The sequence below is a fragment of the Miniopterus natalensis genome, chromosome X, assembly GCF_054644295.1.
Source record: "Miniopterus natalensis isolate mMinNat1 chromosome X, mMinNat1.hap1, whole genome shotgun sequence".
Taxonomy (NCBI): Eukaryota; Metazoa; Chordata; class Mammalia; order Chiroptera; family Miniopteridae; genus Miniopterus; species Miniopterus natalensis.
The window spans coordinates 98,683,586-98,703,578 of record NC_142103.1 but is presented as its reverse complement, the minus strand read 5'-3'; the positions used below and the strand labels follow the sequence as shown (position 1 = coordinate 98,703,578).

General features: G+C 39.6%; 1 protein-coding gene across 2 annotated transcripts in view; it reads left to right on the top strand.

Moving 5' to 3' along the window:
• REPS2 (RALBP1 associated Eps domain containing 2) overlaps positions 1 to 19,993 on the top strand; it is a 173,465-nt gene that overhangs the window by 107,191 nt on the left and 46,281 nt on the right. The window contains exons 12-13 of one of the 2 annotated variants that reach the window (XM_016211178.2): positions 1,168 to 1,213; positions 4,555 to 4,691. The exons of the other annotated variant lie outside the window; for it this stretch is intronic. Coding sequence (XP_016066664.2) covers positions 1,168 to 1,213; positions 4,555 to 4,691 — 183 coding nt within the window. The remainder of the gene's footprint in view (positions 1 to 1,167; positions 1,214 to 4,554; positions 4,692 to 19,993) is intronic. 2 annotated transcript variants of the gene reach the window in all.

The window sequence follows — 19,993 nt, the reverse complement described above, 5'->3', positions numbered from 1 at the left end:
AGGATTCCTGTATTCTCATTACAACAAGCCAAAATGCGTAGGTTGGGAGAAATGTATCTCTTCTGCAGCTGACCCCATGGAAGGGGACATATATTGCTGGTTTGCTTTGTGTCTTGTTAGCAGTTCAGCTCCCCTTCCTGCACTGCTTATCTAACTCAAGGATTTTAATGGTCCTCGTAAATCCAGGCTGCTTCGTACCAGGGAGGGTTCTATCTTTGGAGCAATGTGAAAGAGGAGGGGATGATGCAGTGAGACATTTTCTTTCTGGAAGGATTTGTGCAAACAATATGTAAACTGTATTTCCTTGTTCCTAGTTAGTAGCACTTTTTCTATGACTTTTATGACATTTTATGATGAAAAATTTGTAATGTTTGCAGAATGTCAGCATAGCTAGTGGTTTCTAAAGTTGTCTTTGATTGAAAACATCAAAAGAATATTAATGTTTTTGTAAATGTTTCTAATTACTCCCAACGAGCTGGGATGGGAAAGTAGGCTTTATGGGTGTTGGTAGTGAGCAAGTTGGTTTATGATTGAAATTTGATAAGGAAAAGTTGTATGGTTGACAAAATATTTTAATGATTTCATGCCATAATATTCTCTGTACAATTTGGTCATAGAGACATGGGACACAAGAATATTTTCTTTTAGGAAAAGCTGCATAGTGCATTGCAACGTACTTATAGGAACTTTGATTTCTTCTGGCCATGCCGCTCTGGTAGTGTATTTTAAGAAAACCTTAACATATATAGCCCGATAGATTTCTTCCTAGCTTTCAGGGGAGACTGGTTCAAAATCTGTCACTAGGCTGTCATGATAGACCAAGAGATCCTCAAGTCTGGACCCATCGTTATGTAAATAGACAACCCTTTGAGAAGGTTGGCTTTTTAGACTGCAATTTCTTTGGTAATCAATTTTGAGTTGAGAAGGGCTTCTTAGTATTCTGATGAAAGGAAAATATGCTGGTTTTTCTTCCCTTCAGTTGTGCCTTTAGCTTTAGAAATAAATTTCCGAAGTCATGAAACTGTGGAAGAGGTCAGGTTCTCCACGTGGACACCTGTACCTCACGTTGACCTGTTAATGTGTTCTGTACTAGCCCCGGTGTTGTAAATAAACCTGTTTCACTGCGGAAATGAAACCCAAGCAAACAAAAATTAATCTTTGTTTCAGCTACTCCTAAGGATTCCAACAGTCTCAAAGCAAGACCAAGATCCAGGTAGTGTTTGTTTAATTTCTGCTTTAATGCCCTTTGTGCCTGTCCCAGACTAGAAATAAAAACCCCAACCCAAAGCCGAACCCACAATCTCCTTTGCCTTTTGATGTGAAGCTTAGACTGTGGGTGAGTACACTGTCATGAGGGGACTGACTGGAGCATGCAGCGCTACTGGAAGACTCTTCGTTTCTGTGTTATTAGTGCTGGAAGATGGTGGCTGCTGCGCTCTGGTCACCTGACATGAAGTGGCTTGTGTGATATGCCCCAGTTGTTGCAGGATGATAATGAATAGGGGGAAGCAGCCTTGGAAAGAAGGAAATATAGTTTGAAGGTAACTAACACTGAAATTTACTACCATGACAAAGTGAACACCAAAAAGTAAGAAGTCTGGGGTCAAATCTAGAGTAGGGAAAGAAATGCTTATGGTGACTCCAGTGAAGTGCAAAGCTTCAGGTAAGAAGTACTTATGGTCTGTTTCATCCTCTCTTAGAGCCTCTTTTCGGCTTCACAGTTTTCCAGTCACTAGAGGCTAGCAAAAGAGGGAGAGCCCACGAGGCAGAGCTGTGGCTGACATCAGACATCAGGTGGGAGGAGCGAGGACAGACACAGTAACACTAACAGAATCAATAGAACATCAGAGAGGGAGGATGGTACTGGGACCCTCTTCACCAGTAGACTGCAGTGTAAGATAGGACATTACATGTGTCTTTTCCACGTTTTCCTTCGGCCCTTAGTGATTTTTTTCCTCATTTGGCTGCTAGATGCATTCCTGAAAAAGTGAATTTCAATCTGATCATAGTTTGAAATATTGACACTTAAGAAAATCTTGTTGTAAATCAGAGGTACCCCTTAGTGTATCTTTTATGTCTGGATTTTCCAAATTGGGGTTTTGTTTCCTTGTTTATAGAAGGTACAGATATCTATATTCATATTTTTATTTATTTTTTTTAAAAATATATCTTTATTGATTTCAGAGAGAGGGAGAGAGAGAGAGATAGAAACATCAATGATGAGAGAGTCATTGATCGGCTGCAGCCCGCAACCCGGGCATGTGCCCTGACCGGGAATCGAACCCGGATCGCCTGGATCCTAGGTTGACGCTCAACCGCTGAGCCACGCCCGGCTGGGCATATATTCATATTTTTAAAAACAGTAGTTACACTAATTCATTTTGGTAGGAGAAAAGGCATAGTCATTATTTCTCTCTATGGTTACCACATTTACTCATCCTTTTTTAAAAGGATGAATGGATATTTTACAAATTAGCCTGTAGTCTTTAGGATGTAGGAATAGTAACATTTATCTGCCCTTATAATAGGAAAAACCTTCCAGTTGCAGAAATCTGCTTATGTGTTCTATGTTAACCATAAATTGAACCTCACAGCTTTCACTTCTGACTTCCTCTCTCTCCCAAAGCGAGTGAAATTAGGAAATCTCATAGTCACATATTCTATGATTAATCTCACTGGCTAGATTTTATATATGATTCTTTTAGGAATTAGTCTCTTGGTCTAATTTGTGGTTTTTCTTTTGTTTCTTTGTTTGTTTTTTCCCTTGGTCATTTACAACAGACCCTTACATCATTTCTTTTCTCTTTTTAAACAATAGCACAACTCTCTGGTTCGTTGTTAAAGCTACATTGTTTTACACTGAATCACAAAAGTTTGTGGCATTTTTTTGTTTTTTGGGGGGATGGATATTTTTATTTCACTACTTCCAACTGGATCAAATCATCTTTTTCCTCCTTTTCAGAATAATAAAACTGTAGAAATATAAGGGAAAGAGGGAAAATCACCATTCTAACACTACTACATTCATTATTTTGCTGATTCCCTGCACATATATATTTTAATTGGCTGCAGCCACAGTTTTTCAGTATCACATATTTGATATTCAGTTAGCTTTCCATAACAAAATATAAATACACAGGTTATATAGAGAAATAAAATGGAATGAGATAAGTGACATAGGGTAGAGTGCTTATCATTCTTGAATGATAAATGTCACTAAAGCTATATTTGGCATAGAAAGTTCTTTTAATTTCTAGCTAGGGTCTCTAATTTCCTTTTAAAATCAGGAGTTCCCATTTGAAAATGTTGTCATCCTTTCAGATCAATTCCCTTTTATTCTGGTTGAAAGTTTTAGAGCATTCTTCCTGTTAGTTTCTGCATGCTTTTGCCTTGCCTGTCTTGCCAGTTGTGTTACAGGCACCACCCCAGAGCATGCCACATGCCATTATGGTGGCTTTATTAAAGATTGAAACATTTTATGACAAGAACACCCCACTACCACCAAGAAACCTGCATTCTAAGAAGAGTTTTCTGAGGTTAATTTGTCTCTAGGATGTATCTCTGACTCAACAGTTATTTTCTTTCTTGACACAGAGTTGGCTGAGAAGCTGAACAGAACAGACGTACAGGTCCACTTTTTAGAAAATCATATTGGGAACTCATCCACAGACCTATTCCTAAGCAATAGATTAATGTAAAATTAATTTAGAAAATAAGTAGCCTCTAATGAATAGTCTAGCTGCTACCACCAAAAGATTTCTTCCTTGGCTCATAGGCAGTATCAGAACATTTTTGAAATGGAATTTGGAAACAGGCAGGGACTAGAGTTTGAATCGAACCTATGCAACTTTCTAGCTGTGTAACCTTTGGCAAATTATTTAGTTCATTTTTCTTTAAATGTCATTATTGGCATTACAATCTCAGAAGTTGCCTAGGTAGCTACTGCCTTGACACAGACTCAGGGAGGGAGTGAAGAGGAGGCTTTTGCTTTGAAAGTTTCCCCAAACCTGTGTTTTTCATGGTAAGACAAACTAAACCCCTCAACCTGATTGATGTGTGTTTCCCTTTCCTGAATTTCATTTGTGGCATATTCCCTTGAACATTTGATTCTTACTCTCAGCTTATCTGTCCCAATCCAATATGTGCCTGTCATCACATTTGCATGTAAACAGGAGAAAAGTTCTGCGATCAGTTAAGACCACAAAGCCCTTCTGCTAAATTATGGAAGTACCTAAGTGGAAGGGTTTCCATTCTATTCTCACTAATAATTCTAGTAGAAACAGATTTTAATTTACAGAAAGCTTTTCTTTTCAGTAGATTTAGGTCTAAGGTATAATAGGAGCAAAGTGGTTAAAAACAATTCTGATTCATGATTGGGGTTTGGGCATTATAGTAGATAGGGGCATCCAGGGGACGGTAGAATTCATGGTTGCTTTGGGAGCTTGTCAGTCCTTTGCAGTCACTTTGACTTTTGTGGGTATTTTCCATTTCAACCCAACTTCAGAGAATAAAACTTTGCTGCCTCCTTTATGATTTTCCCTTATTTTGCTGCAGATCTTACTCTAGCACCTCCATAGAAGAGGCTATGAAAAGGGGCGAGGACCCTCCCACCCCGCCACCGCGGCCACAGAAAACCCATTCCAGAGCCTCCTCCTTGGATCTGAATAAAGTCTTCCAGCCCAATGTGCCAGGTGAAGTGCCCCTCTATACCCCTTTCCCATTGGAGTCAGTGGATGGGTGTCTGCCACAGAGGCCTTTGTGAGCCCAGAGAATGAGCAGACCTGGCTGTTTCCCATTCCAGGAAAGTCTACATGTAGCTCTGAGAGTCTTGGGAAGGAAAGCAGTTCTAGGCAGATAGATATCACATGTGTCTGGAGCCTTGCCCACACTTGCTCTGGATCAAGAATTACGAAATTCTGTACCAAGAAGATAAAAACGTTTCACTCAGACAGCCCACTGAGTGCATGGCTGGGGTCTTGTTATCTGCATCCTGATAATTTGTACACAAGATTGCTGTTTGTCATTTCCTCGCACACTTATACAGTTCTTCTGTGAAAGATCTGGGTAAGCAGTCCCTGGCCAGAATCTTCTGCATTTTATCTCCTTGGTGAAGATCCTGTATCCTGTTGGACTCAATGCTAAGGGGACTCTGCTTTCTAAGTCTGATTGATGATTAGGTGGTATGGTAGGTGGTGGGGTCTAGAGCTAGGGCTCCTTCGGGCGGGCTGCTCTGGTACTCCTGGGACTGGGATTTTATTGAGCCGGCTGCTGTAGGGCTGGGCTGGAGGGTGGGTGGTGTCAGAGGGGCCTGCCTGCTCTCCTGGCTCCCTGTGAAGTGGAAGACTAGGGGACCTGTGGAATAGCAGGTGAGAACCATGCCTTGCTTCAGTGCAGGTACTAGGATACAGAGCCATCCCAAGTGTTATTTTGGAAGCAGCAAGGGCCTTTCCACTGACTAATGTAGGCAAACTATAAATACAATGATTTCCTGGACCTTTTTTATATCTATGTGCATTTTAAATCAAGCCAACCTCAGATGCTAGTGATTTGCAGATTATTATCTCTTTTACTAAAGCAAGAAAAGACTCCTTGGCTCACACATTAGCATGACCTTTGTGTCCCAGCAGAGCTGAGCATGTTTTATTTGTTCTAATAAAGTACTCTCTTCACAATAAAGTTATAGAATGTTTTTTAATATGCTAGAATCTGGAGCTCTCTCTGAAATTTGATTCTCTGCCATGAGTTCATCAGATAAAAATTTTCCTTGAATTTCCCCCCATACTTTGATCCAAATTTTGGCATAATTTCACAGTAACTGGTATCTGGGGTGGGAGTAGCCGTGGATGATGATGCTATAAAATTTTTACATGGCTGCTGGATTATGACCTAGAAGATTTTTCTGTGAATGCAAGAAGATTAAAACAATCTGGGCAGCTGTCTCAATATGTTTTCCTTGCAAGGAAAGAGGCTGGAAACACACAATCATCTCTCAGGCTATGTAACCCCACAAAGAGTGCCAGCTGTTTAGAGAATGGTTGTGCTATGGCTTTTATAACATTGCATCCTAGAGAGGCAGAGATAAGACTGGTCTCAGTCTTGCTCAGCTGCTTATTAACTATGTGATTTTCATCAAGTGGTTTTAATCTTTCTGCATCTCAATTCCTAATCTGTAAAATAGGGCCAATATTCCACAAAATTAGAAGGTTTAGGTGAGATAATAAATATATAGTCCAAATAGCAATATGTTTGGCCCAAAGCCACAGCAGACTGATGAGGGAAGGGAGGCTGAGAATAAAGCCCTCTGACTTTCTTGAACCCCAGCGTGACAGTTCTGTGATTTGTCCTCTAGTTGCGTGCTGTAGTACTCCATTCCTTAACACACCTTTTCTTGGCTTCTGCCCTCCTGCCGTATCTCACTTTCTCCACACCCAAATAAAATACCTGTTCTTAAGTCCCTGTTTTAGGGGCTGCTTTTGGGAGAACCTGAATTAAGACAGCCTCTTTTTACATCTCCAGTGTTGACATGACTTCAAGAAAAAAAGCATTTTGCTTTGATAAATGCCGAAGAACAGCTAGACAGGTGACATCTACATTCATGGCCTACTTCCATTGTCTTTTCAGTGCAGGTTTACACAAATAACATTTTAATGAGCAGTTTAAATTGATCACACGAAGAGCAGCATGAAAAGCAGGTGATACCGCTGCATCTGCTTAATTTGTTTCCATGTGGTTAATTCTCAGAAGAAAGTACAAAGGGTCTAACTTACGGAGAATTTTAGTTGATTGCATTTTAGAAATTACTTACTGAAAAGCATGAAGTAGAGTATAAACCTGTCGGAATAGTGCACCCAGTGAGAGCCGTGATGTCCATGCAGCAACCCCTTAGCTGCGCTTGTCTTGACGCGTCACTTTTGATCAGCTGGGTCACACTATGCTTGCTTTCCTGTATCCTGAGCATCACAATGAACTATCTTTCTGTTTCATAATAGAGAGCTGCATCATTTATTTCAGTGCCATGTAATATGGATGTACCAGAATTGGTGGCCTGTCAATGGCGAGTTTTCTCTAGCCTTGTCGCCCTCTCCTCCTTGTCTCTTCCCCACACTTTCCTCTTATGCTCACCGAGCCCCTTGCCTCTCCCCCTCCCTTTCATCCTTCTCTGTGCCCGTTCCTGTTTCTGGTCTTTCCTCCCCCTCCCCCTCCCCTCCCCTTCCCTCTCTGCTTCTCTCTCTTCTCTCTTCCCCCCTCCTTCCCCCTTCCCGGTAATGAGCTTCTCTTTCGCAGACTCTCCCACCAGCCTCACTTTGCCCTCCTGTCATAAACAAGGCCGAGGTTCTTAAGGGATTTGTATCCGTATCTTTGTTTCCTCATGTACTTCTTTTCTTGGGCTGAATCCTACAAGCTGGAGTTGCTGTGACAAAGGCCATAGATGTTTCAAGTATAAATATATGTTGTTAAACTGTGCGATAGAAACCTTGGACCTATCAACTTACCCCACTGCTAACATTGTCTGAGTGTTTCCTCACACCGTTGCCAACACTGGTTAATGTTCATCTTTTCTATTGTTGCCAATCTGATAGGCAAACATTTTCATTTCCTTGATTCCTAGTGAGACCGAACATCTTTTCATATCATTATTGGCTGTTAATATTCTTTTTGTGAATTGACTGCTCGGAAGGCTCACTCAGCTTCTGTTGCTGCATCATTTTGTCAAACCACAGGGACCACTTTTCTCCTCTTCACTTTTCCGATGAGGTTCTGGACCTGTCTTTTTTGAACCACTTGGGAATGTGAGGGTGGCCATGGGGAGGCTAAGCTAACTTGCTACTTCACTGGGTCCATGTCCTTCCAGCCCCCAGTACCCCATCTTCTGCCAACTTTTTATCACTTAAGGCAGACTCTACTGGGGCCACCCTGTTTGTAACAGGAGAGTAGGAAAGGTAAAGGAAAGAGGGATAGAGAATGTACAATGAAATAAGATGTGGGGCTGAGTTGAAAGGGAGAGATAAAATGGAGCTAATGTTTTGAAAAATGAGAATCACAGGATTGTGAAAAACAGTGAGTGAGGCTCAGTTATTGAGTCAGATTGGCCTAAAGTGGAGCGATAGTGTGCAGAAGAGATAGGATGGAGGGAAGACATCAAGAAGCAAGAATGAAAGAGGGAAATGAAGAGAAAAAAAAGGTGAGATGGTGGTTACATGGACTGATGATGATTATATAGAGGGAGAAGGAAATAGGATAAAAGACTGCTGAGATTAAAGGGAGGCAAGCCCACAGAGTTGGTGTAGGGTTCAGATAGGATTTAAGGAAATAGAAATGGGTGGCATTAATAACCTCAAATTTATGAAGATTGATAACATGCTATGGCGAAGATTAACAAAGAGCTGATTTAGAATGTAAATGTGTAAAAATGAACAAGGTCAACTTTGGCAGTGGGGGACAATTGGCTTGAACTTTGATATCTGTAAAGAGAGTGTGAACATAATGATTTACCAGAGTCTAGACTATGCCAGGCTTCTATATAGGTAGGTGCTGGCATTACACCTAAAGCATGTGTTTTCTTAGGGAGAAGTGGATATAATGTGATCACTGTGTGGGAAAGGGAGATCAGCTTTGTAATAGTGGATCCAAGTCCTGCAGCCATCCTCTGTCAGTCTCACACAGCTGCTGTGTTTGAGAGAAAACAAAAATGTGAAAGATAGTCTAAGTCAATGATGCAAGTGTACAAAATCCAGAGGCAGTCAAACCTGGGACTTGCTCAGTGATGCTTAGATTTTATAGCTCTAATAGCTAGGAAACATTTTATTACTGAAATTCCTGTGAGAAAGATCACACTGAGAGGGCAATGCTTTTAAGACTTTAACCTACTTTTCCTTACTGAAGCAGTTGTTTTCATATGGTATTTTTTTTCCTTAAAAGGTTTTTTCTGTTCCACTGTGTGGCCTAGGAACTCCCCTCTATCCACTCTTGACACTGACCCTCACCTTCCAAAGCCTTGTCTAAGGTTTGTAGCCTGAGGTTTCCATAACTGTCAACCCCCTCAGTGCTCTCTCTGCCACAACAGCCCTGTTCCAGTCATTGAGCATCCATCTGGCAGAAGAGGCAGACCCTGTGTGGAGGAGACATTGTCATCCTTTTAAAGCTTTACACCAGGAACCCTCATCACTTCTACTCAAATCTAACTGGGGACACTTAGTCCCATGGATGTAGCCAGCTGCCAGGAAGCTGGGAAGTGAAGTCCCTGGCAGGGTAGCCATTTCCCAGTGATACCCCTCTTACTATAAAAGAGGAGAGCGGACAGCTCTACCACATCCCATATGGCCAAATATATTGAGATCCACATAATAAAGTCATTGTGATGGTTGAACAAAACACATCCATGGGAAGTATCTGCTCATGGGTAGCTAATATCTTGTCTCTGCTTTAGACATATTGATAATAAAAAATCATTCCTTGGTTAAGAAATTATGGTACATCCACATCATGGAATCTTATGAAGCCATAAAAAGAATAAGGTATGTATACTAGGTGGAGAGTTATCTGAGATAAATTAAGTGAAGAAGGCATGCTGCAGAATATGTATGCTCTTGAATGTATAGATAGTTTCTGGAAGGACAGTTAAGAAACTAGTACCAGCGGTTACCTATGGGGAAAAGAATAAGATGACTGGGGACAGGAGTGAGAGAGAAACTTACTTTTCATTGAACACCATTTGTATCTTTTAAATTTTGTCTTGTGTAGTTATTACCTATTACAAAAAACTTCACTTTTCACGTATAGATGGCACCTGAGAGTACCAGAGGTGTTCTTCCTGGCTGAGTTGACCTGTCTCCAACTTACCTACTGTTCTTCACCCAGGGTATCTTTATGACCAATCTGCTGCCACCTCCTAGAATGCAACTGAAATGATAGAAGCATTCCAGAGCATTCTTTAAGGCTCTGATATGTTCTTTGGATTCCTCTTCAATGTCCCTCCAAGACTGAGGAATAGTTTTGGGGGACTTCCCAAAGCCTCCACTGTGAGATGTACAGATGGGCAAAGTGTTGTTATAGGGTTCTGCCTTAACTTGGAAAGGGGGTGGTTTATTGAGTGGCGAGCTGAGAGGAGTCTGTCCTGGGTTTTCTACAAATGAATATTTCTTTCTGCAACCTGAGAAATAGGTAAACACCTTGGGATAAGAGATGTTCTCAAGACCTAATTTATCTTTCATGTTCTCTAAAAGATGAATTTGGCCACACCAGTGGCTTTGACCTTATCGATTTTCCATATGTTATCATTCCTGTGAGAGCTACTTGTTCCCTTTTAAAGTCTAGTAGGATTAAAAAATCTAGTAGGATCCTGAGATTCCTGCGCCACCCCCAAACTTTTGGGTCTGCAGTACACAGCCAGACAAGGGTATAATCCACATACTATAAAATTCACCCTGTTAAAGCATACAGCTCTGTGGCTTTTAGTATATCTGTAGTATATGCATAACATTATCCAATTTCAGAACATTTTCGTCATTCCCCTAAAGACCCCATACCCATTAGCTATCATTCTCATTTCCCTTTCCTCCCCTGACCCCTAGCATTGGCAACCACTAACCTACTTTTTTTCTATGAATTTGCCTATTCTGTACATTCCATATTAATGGAATCATGCAATATATGGTCTTTTGTAACTGGCTTCTTTTACTTACTGTAATGTTTGCAAGGTTTATCCATGTAACATGTGTCAGCACTTAATTTCTTTTATGGGTGGATAATATTCCATTGTATGGATATGGCACATTTCATCTATCCATTCATCAGTTGATGGATATTTGGGTTTCTTCCACTTTTTGACTATTATGAATAATGCTGCTATAAACATTCATGCATGGACAAGTTTTTGTGTAAACATGTTTTCCTTTTTCTTGGGTATATATATATGGGGTGAAATTTCTGGGTCATATGGTAGGTTACACTATGCTGGACATTTTGAAGAACTACTGAACCATTTTCTAAAGTAGCTGCACCAATTTGCCATCTCACCAGCAATATATGAGGATTGCTGTTTTTTTCATATCCTTGAAACACTTGTTAACTGCCTTCCCTTTTATTTTCACCATTTTAGTAGGTATAAAGTGGTATCTTATCATGATTTTGATTTGCAGTTTCTAATGACTACTGATGTTGAACATCTTTTCATGTGCTTACTGGCCATGTTTATGTCATCTTTGGAGAAGTGTCTGTTCAAAATCTTTGCCCAGCCCTGGCTAGTTTGCTTCAGTGGTTAGCGTCAGCCCATGGACTGAAGGGTCCCAGGTTTGATTTGAGCCAAGGGCGCATGCCTCAGTTGCAGGCTCAATCCCTGGCCCCAGTCGGGGGGTGTGCAGGAGGCAACCAGTCGATGTGTCTCACATCAATGTTCCCTCCCTCCTTCCCTCCTTCCCTCCCTCCCTCCTTCCCTCCCTCTGTCTCTCTCTGTCTCGCTCTCTGTCTCTGTCTCTCTCCCTTCCACTCTCTCTGAAAAGCAATGGAAAAAATATCCTCAGGTGAAGATTAAAACAACACCTTTGCCCATTCTTAAATTGGGTTATTTGCCTTTTTATTGTTGAATAAAGGGTTCTTTATACATTCTGGATACAAGTCCCTTTTCAGACATAAGCTTTAAAAATATTTTCTCTTCATTTTGTGGGTTGTCTTTTCAACCTTTTTGATGGTGTTCTCTGAAGTGCAAATGTTTTTAATTTTGATGAAGTCCAGTTATCCATTTCGGCTGCCTCTGCAGTCATTTGTCTTTGAAGGGCCAAGCGATGCCTTCTCGCTTTCTAGACCTGAGTCCTTGCTTTCAGGCCTGATCTTGTTTGTGGTTACTACTGTTAGAAGTAACACTCAGAATTCATAGTGACAGAGCATCAGGTTTCCCTTGAACTTCTCAGCATTTGATAAATAAAAAGTGTTGGCTGCAGTATAGTGTTACTTTGTCATGAGACTTGAAGCCTAAAAGTTTAGTTGGGCTGTTGGGCTAGGTGAACATTTTTAGAGGTAAAAGTACAGTCCAGGTATTTGCAGGCTTGTCTGTGCCAGTATCTATTGTGCTCATAAGATATATGCCAGTCTCAGCCTTTGGAGGGTGTAGTTGCAGTGTGCTGTCTGTCCTTGGCTTCTTTTTGCATTTTCCTGTTTATTTATAGATCCCCCTCCCCCAGTAAATTATGTGAAAGTTTCTGGACAGCGCAGTGCTGTGATTTGTACCTCTAAAAGTCAAAAGCCTGGAGAAGTTTGCAAAGGCTTGCCAAGGTGAGGGTGCAGCCAATCCTGCTCTTGGGCAGGGTGCATGCTCTTTTATATCCACTCTCTGGTTTTACAGCTGTCCCTGGCTGGCTGAGTCTTTTACAAGGGTGTGTGGGGAGGAACAGGACTTGAATCTCTGGAGATTGTAGTGGGAAATGTTACTATAACCTTTATTTTTTAAATGCTTATAAAACTCATTTGAGTAAAAGATAAATACTTTCTTGTGTGTAAAATCAAACATTATAGGACTATCCTTAAGCTTATCCTTACCAAGCCATGTCCTCCCCAGAGAATGTATTCCTCAGACATTTTCTGGTGCATTTATGAATGTATATGTGTACCTGTGACATCAATTTCATGTTTTTTATCTTTAAAATAATTGGAATCACACTGTACATGTCTCCCCCAGTTTTTTTAATCCTCACCAAAGAATGTTTCTATTGATTTTAGAGACTGAGGAAGGGGGGGAGAGAAACATTTATGTGAAAGAGAAACATCAGTAGGTTGACTCCTGCACACACCCCAACGGGGGATCAAACCCACAACCTTGCTATGTGCCCTGACTGGGAATCGAACCCATTACCCTTTGGTACAGGGATGATGCTCCAGCCGACTGAGCCACAGCAGCCAGCCCCCTCCCCCCATTGCTTTTTCATCATACGTTATTTCTTGGAGATAATGTCTATGTCAGTACTAATAATTTTGTAGTTCTCTTATATGTGTTCTGTATTCTGGCTACTCTGTTAAAAACTGTATTATGGAAAATTTCAAATATATGTAAAAGAGAAACCCCATCCCCAGATAATTTTGAAGCAAATTCCAGATATTATTATTTCATGCATACATACTTTATATGTGTCTCTAATGGATAAGGCCTTTTAACAAACTTAACTACTAAACCTTTATTATATGTACAAAAATAACAAAAATCCCTTAATATCATGTAATATCTAGCCAGAGTTCAGATCCCTGAATTGTCTCAAGTATGTCTTTTCATAGTGGCTTGTTCAAATGGGGATCCAAACAAGTGTCACATGCACATTGTGTTTGTTTTGGCATCTGTTAAGTCTCTTTTAATAGATAGGGTCCTCCTTCAGTCTACCCTCTTTTAATATTCATTCATTTATTCATAGGAATATTATCCACCCTGTCGACATTTCCACATTCTGTATTTGGCTGGTTGTCTGTTCTTCCATCTCCTGTATTTCCTATAAACTGGTAGGTAGATCTAGGCTTGATTAGAATCAGATTCTATTTTTGGCACGAATACTCCCTAGTGATGCTGTGCACTTCCTACTGCATCCCATTAGGAGGTCCCTGATGTCTAATGCTGCTGTTTTTGTGATGTTTGCTGATCAGTGTGTTCAGTAGTATTAGCCTGATTAATCCATTATGATGAAGATCCCCAGCAGCCTTTCAAATAATGGTTTTTAGTTGGGTATCGATCCTTGCCTGCATCCAGCTGTATGTTGGTAAATGTTTAACAACTGGCCATTTGCCAATTTTTATGGTATAAACACTCCTGTCACGGTCAATTTCACTCTTACTAATGTGTCGCTGAATGTGGGGTTGGAACAGATGTGCACAGTTGGCTCCCACAAGGTGGTTTGAACTGTTTCCAGCAAACCACAGCTTAGATCCATTACTTCACTGGTAGTTGCAAAATGGTGATACTCTATTTTATTACCTTTACCTTTATTAATTTGGATCATGGCTTATTTAACAATTTTTCTTATTGTTGGACATTTCACTTATGACTGTTATAAAACTTGTGAGCTGAAGAATACCATAAAACAATATAATTCTCAGTACATCACCACATTCCTTATATGCATTTGAGTTTATAGAATCAGATGAAAACTGAAGTAGACTTTAGTAATGATGACCAGGAAAAATGTCTTATTCATTTAACCAATATTTACTGAGTACTTACTGTGTGCTTGCTACTGTGGAGAATTCTAAGAGGAATGTGGATATGGCCCCACATTCTGCCAATCATTATTACAGTTAACATATGAGAAGGGTGCTGAAATCTGGGTGGTTTCTAACTAGGACGAGCTGTGGGTGTGTTGGTGGAGAGGGTACACAGGCTGTTGAGCTAACCTTGGAAGGATGGATATGATTTTTGGAGTCAGATTTTGTTGATTCTTCTTTGATACCTGCCTTGGTTCACTTCTTATTACCAGTTGCCTGGGAGGCTACTACAACAGTCTTCAATCTGGTTTGCTTGCTTTGTTTTTTCCTTCATTGAGCAACAGGATTAATTTTCTTAACTACAACTATGATGTCACCTCTCTACTCAAAACCCCTCAGGGCCTTCTATGTGAATACCAAATTTCTTTGTCTCGACAACTGGACCTGAAGCCATGAGAATACATAGTCCAGTAAGGGACACAGTACCATGGTCTGGCATGCACAGGGAGGAATGTATTTCAGAAATAAGTGGAGACCAGAACTCTAAAGTCTGCTGACTGGGCAAAAAGAATGGAGAGTAGGGGAGGAGTATGTGAACTGCGTCCCTAGGAAGTCTTAGAACAGTTTATTGCAGTGATAGGGTTAATCCAGGTTGCAAAAGGTTGTGGAGTGATTGAGAAACTGGTGTAGAATAGTTGTCATCACAAACTCATTTCGAAATGCTTAAGGCTTAGAAGTTGGTCTGACTATATGTCATATTTTTAAAATTCATGATAGAAAAGAGACAGTTTAAAGATAGTAGAATCTTTTTCCAGATTGTCTGCCTTCCTTCAAAACATACACATGCACGCGCGCGCACACACACACACACACACACACACACACACACACACAGAGCTATTGACTTTAAGGAGTTTAATAATAAAATGATCAGGAGAAATGCATTTATGTAAATGTAATACGAGAAATGAAACTTGACTTTCACAAGGTTAAATCTCATTTATTTTTGTTGCTTAACTATGTGCATGTCTCTCCATCTGGGACTTAGTTAACCCTTATCACATAGCACATGGTGCAGAAAGAGGAGGTATTTGTGAACACTGGCAAATAAATTCAAGAATCATAGTGTCAGTGTTGAAAGAGAATTTAAATGTCATCTCGGCCAATTCTTATATATTACAAGCAAGGAGATTGAGATCCAGAGAATGTAATTGCTTCTTTCTCCATCAGAATCGTATGAAGATTAGGAATCTTTGTTGAGTCTTTGTTGCAGCAAATTTCATATCAGAGAAAGCAATCTATATTAATTTAATTTGAGGGCACACCTTATTATTTTTCTGTAGGTAATAACAGTGATATATAAACTTAAAAGCTATATTAAAAAATAAATATGGTGCCCTCCTTGTGCAAGAAACTAATATTGTTTTCCTGTGTTCTCCTGCATGATTTACAGTGTTGGGCAGGTTTCCCTAAGGTACTTCAGGGAGACAGGAAAGAAGGTCTTGCTTTCACAAAACTTAGAAATCTTAGGAATATATCTATTTCTTTTTTTTTTTAATTTGTCCCGAAGATATAATTTATTTATTTATTTATTTATTTATTTATTTATTTATTTATATTTTTTATTTATTTTTTTGAGGTGCTTATATAATCTTTATTAAGCATTAATTTTTTAAAAAAATATTACAGATGTCCCTTTTTCTCCCCAATGACCCGTTCCACCCCGTCCCACTCCCCTTCCCCAGTCCCTCTCCCCACCATTGTCCATGTCCTTGGGTTGTGCATAGATGCATATAAATTCTTTGGTTACTCTCTCCCCCTCCACCCACCCGCCCTCCTCCATCCCTCTGACATTCATCAGTCTCATCTGTGCATCCATGTCATTGAATCTTTTCTGTTCATGAGTTTATTAAGTTCTTTAGATTCCACTTATAAGCGAGATCATGTGATGTTTGTCTTTCTCTGCCTGGCTTATTTCACTTAGGATAATATTCTCCAGGTCCATCCATACTGTCCCAAAGGGTACGAGATTCTTCTTCTTTACAGCTGCATAGTATTCCATGGTGTATATGTCCCACAGCTTTTTATCCACTCATCTTCTATTTCTTTTTTTAATGATAAGAATTGTTATAAATATTATAGATATATAGCCCGGCCGGTGTGGCTCAGCGGTCGAGCATCAACCTATGATCCAGGAGATCTAGGGTCGATTCCCATCCTAGTAGGTGTGAAGTGGTATTTTGTTGTGGTTTTGATTTACATTTCCCCAGTGACTAATGATGTTGAGCATCTTCTCATGTGCTTAGTGATTCCTATAGCTTCTTTGGTGAAGCATCTACTCAAATCATTTGCCCATTTTTAATTGGGTGTTTGTCTTATTGTTGAGTTGTATATTCTGGAGTTCTTTGTATATTCTGGTTATAAGCCCTTTACCACATATGTGATTTGCAAATATATTTTCCCAGTCCATGACTTACCTTTTTATTTTCTTAATGGTGTCTTTTGAAGCACAAAATTTTGAATTTTGATGAAGTGCAATGTATCAGTTCTTTCCTGTTTGGATCGTGCTTTTGGCATCATCTAAGAAATCTTTGCCTAACCCAAAGATCTTGAAGACTTTTTCCTGTTTTCTTCTAAAAGTTTTATAATTTTACTCTTACATTCATGTCTCTAATCCATTTTTATTTAATTCTTGCATATAGTGTGAGGTAAGGGTCTAAGTTCATCTCTTTGTATGTTGACATCCAGTTGTCTCAGCACTACTTGTTGAAAGACACTTTCCGTACTGAATTGCTTTGACACCTTTGTTGAAAATCATTTGACTGTGAATAAAGGATTTATTTCTGTACTACATTCTGTTCTGTTGATCTGTATGTCCTTATGTCAGTACTACACAGAATGTTTTTTAAAGCAGGGGAGTCATATGTAGTCTTGTGAAGAGGCGATCACATGACTCAGAAGGCTGAATATGTGCTACACTGGCACATTTTTAGATAGTGTGTAGCATCTTATTTATCTGAGTTTGTGGTGCAAGCATATTCAGAAACATTTTTTTAGTTTCTTAAAGTTGCAGTACTTTCTCACTTTACAGCCTTCTGATATGCTTAGTCCCTGGATATAGAATAACTCCTGCCCGCCTGCTTATCCCCCATTTCAGTGCCCTTTTTTGCTTTTCACTACTATCTGTCTCAGGTTCAAAATGTTATATTGATTGCTGCCTGATCATAGTAGCCTTGTGACCTTGGTGATGTCATTTTACTTCCCCAGGCTTTAATTTTCTCGTCTGCAAAGTGAGAGAATTGAATTTGATCTTACTACTTTTCCAATCTCAGTCATTGATATTTTCCCTGTCAAACATTTCCAAGGCATGTATAAGTTCATCTCTTTTAACTAGTGAAGAAAAAAGTTCTTTTTAATGGAGAATTGAAGGAGTTTGTATTTTGGGAGTAGGCGGAGCATCACCAGAGGCTCGAGGAGGTATTGTTGGAAAGGTAGTCCTGGCAAACATTTTATCATGTACATAGGTATATGTGACAGATGAGACCATCACTGTGTAACTGGGTGATCAGGGGATAGGCATAGGCTTGCACATACTTTAGTGATTAGAAAGGAGATAGAATGATTTCTATTACAAAGAAATAGCCATTTTTATGAACTTGCCAAGAGGAATGGTCCTTACTGATGAAATCCTTGAAGCTTTGCATATGGCTCTCTGCTTGATTGATACTTAAAAGTGTAGGTCCCACTGGCAGGCTCCTTTCAACATTTTCCATCCTTTAAGTGTTTTTTTTTCCTTTGGCATTTGAATGCTTTTATTTTCTTCATAAAATATTCCAAGTTTAGGGGAATGGGGGCCCTTTTCCACAGCTGAAGTTATTCCAAGTTTCACTCCCCTGAAGAATCGGCTTTCTGTTCCTTGAAGCTTTCAATTGCCACATCTGCTGCTTTATTTCCACTCAGTAAGTTAGAACATGTTTTCATTTAGTCATTGATTTGGGGCTTTGTAAAAATCTGAAGGAAATTAGTCAATGGGCAGTAATATCTATGAATAATATTTTGCCTGGAAATTTCTAAGCATAATGAAGTAAGAGGATAGAAATCTTTAGAGGTAAGAGTTTTGGATGAAGATACCAAGAAACTGAGATTTAGCGGATCAGTGTCAGAAAATGCACATCTTTCAACAGTGTTTTAATAAACACTGGAAATTATTACTGTGTTTTCTGAATTTAGGATTAAATGGCATTTCCTTCCATGAACTTTTAAATCTGTTTTTTCAGGACTTGGATATGTATTATTTTTTTCCATGGTTGTACTTATAAAATTTTGGATTTGACAAAGCTTTACTGGTATCTGGTGCCCCACCTTATTAACCGTAAGACATCATGAATAAACCTGCAATTGCTTCCTAAGTGTGGTGGCTTTTAATGTCTGCAGAAAAAGCGTTGTCCTCCCCTCTCTTCTTTCCCTCTGTTCCCTTCCAGGAAAGCAGTTGTTGCTATGAACAGGTACGTTGTCATCTTTTGCATGTGTATACTATACTATTCAGCCAAAGTATTATTTATTTATTTGTTCAAAATATTACAGCTCTCCCCCCTTCTTCACCCTTTTACCCCTTCCACCCCCTACCCACTCCCCAAAGTATTTTTTTAATTTCACTTTTCAGGAAGATGTACTTTTTCTTTTAAAAAACCACATTGGTTAGAGCATGCTGGATAAAATTTTTGAATCTAGCCCTGGCCAGGTGGCTTAGTTGGTTGGAGCCTTGAGCCATACACCAAAAGGTGGCAGGCTCGATCCCCGTCAGGGCATATACCTGGGTTGTGGTTTTGATCCCTGGTCATGTATTGGGGAGGGGGGGCGCAATAGATCGATGTTTCTCTCTCTCTCTCTCTCTTCCTTCCTTTCTCTCTTTCTCAAAAAAAAAAAAAAAAATCAATAATAACATAGCCTCAAGTGAGGATTAAAACATTTTTTTAAAAATCTAATTTAAAGGTCATGATGAACTAAAAATATTATAAGAAATTTTATGCTGAATTCAATTCTGATTATTCACTCACTATGTGAGTACTTACTAAACATAAGGCCGTGTGTTTACGTGCTATGGGAGACAAAAAGATGAATTAGATATAAAATTGGTAGAAGAAAGCTAGATTAATATCTCCTACCATTAAAGGAAGTGAACACAGAATATAAACACATGGATGAGATTTTTCAGCAGTATCCAAACAAGGAAAGAAGCATGAGCTAATGGCATTTTTACTTTGGAAACAGTGGCAACTAGGAAAACCTGAGGTTTTGGGCATGCTCTCGACTGCCTGTGTCCCTCCAGAAGCTATGTTTGTGAGTAGGTGAATCTTAAGATTTCTTACTGATACTCCGAATCTGGAGTGAAGTGAAGTGAGTGGGTACTCTTAGTTTCCCTTCTCTTGACTAAGAGTCAGTGGACATGACTTCTGGAAAGAGAGGGAAGAAGCTGGAAAAGTGAATAATCACAGCTCGTATCCTGATATATCGGAGGGGAAGGCCCAGGATTCCATGCTGAACTGGGGGGACAAACTGAAGTCTGAGAAGTTCCTCCAAGGCCATTGATATACCTCAAGACTTGGGAGAATATACTGCTACAGGATCTTTTATGTTGATTATTTTGCTATTTTCTTTATATTTCAAAATAACATATTTGTACAACCTCTTGTTGACATTTCAGTGTTAGTCATCATCTATTGTCCTCCCTTCCCTAGCACCTTTCCCCTCTTCTACTCTCCCAGTATAGTTATAGTCTAATTCTGGTTAGATTAATATTTAGTGTTTATATTATTTT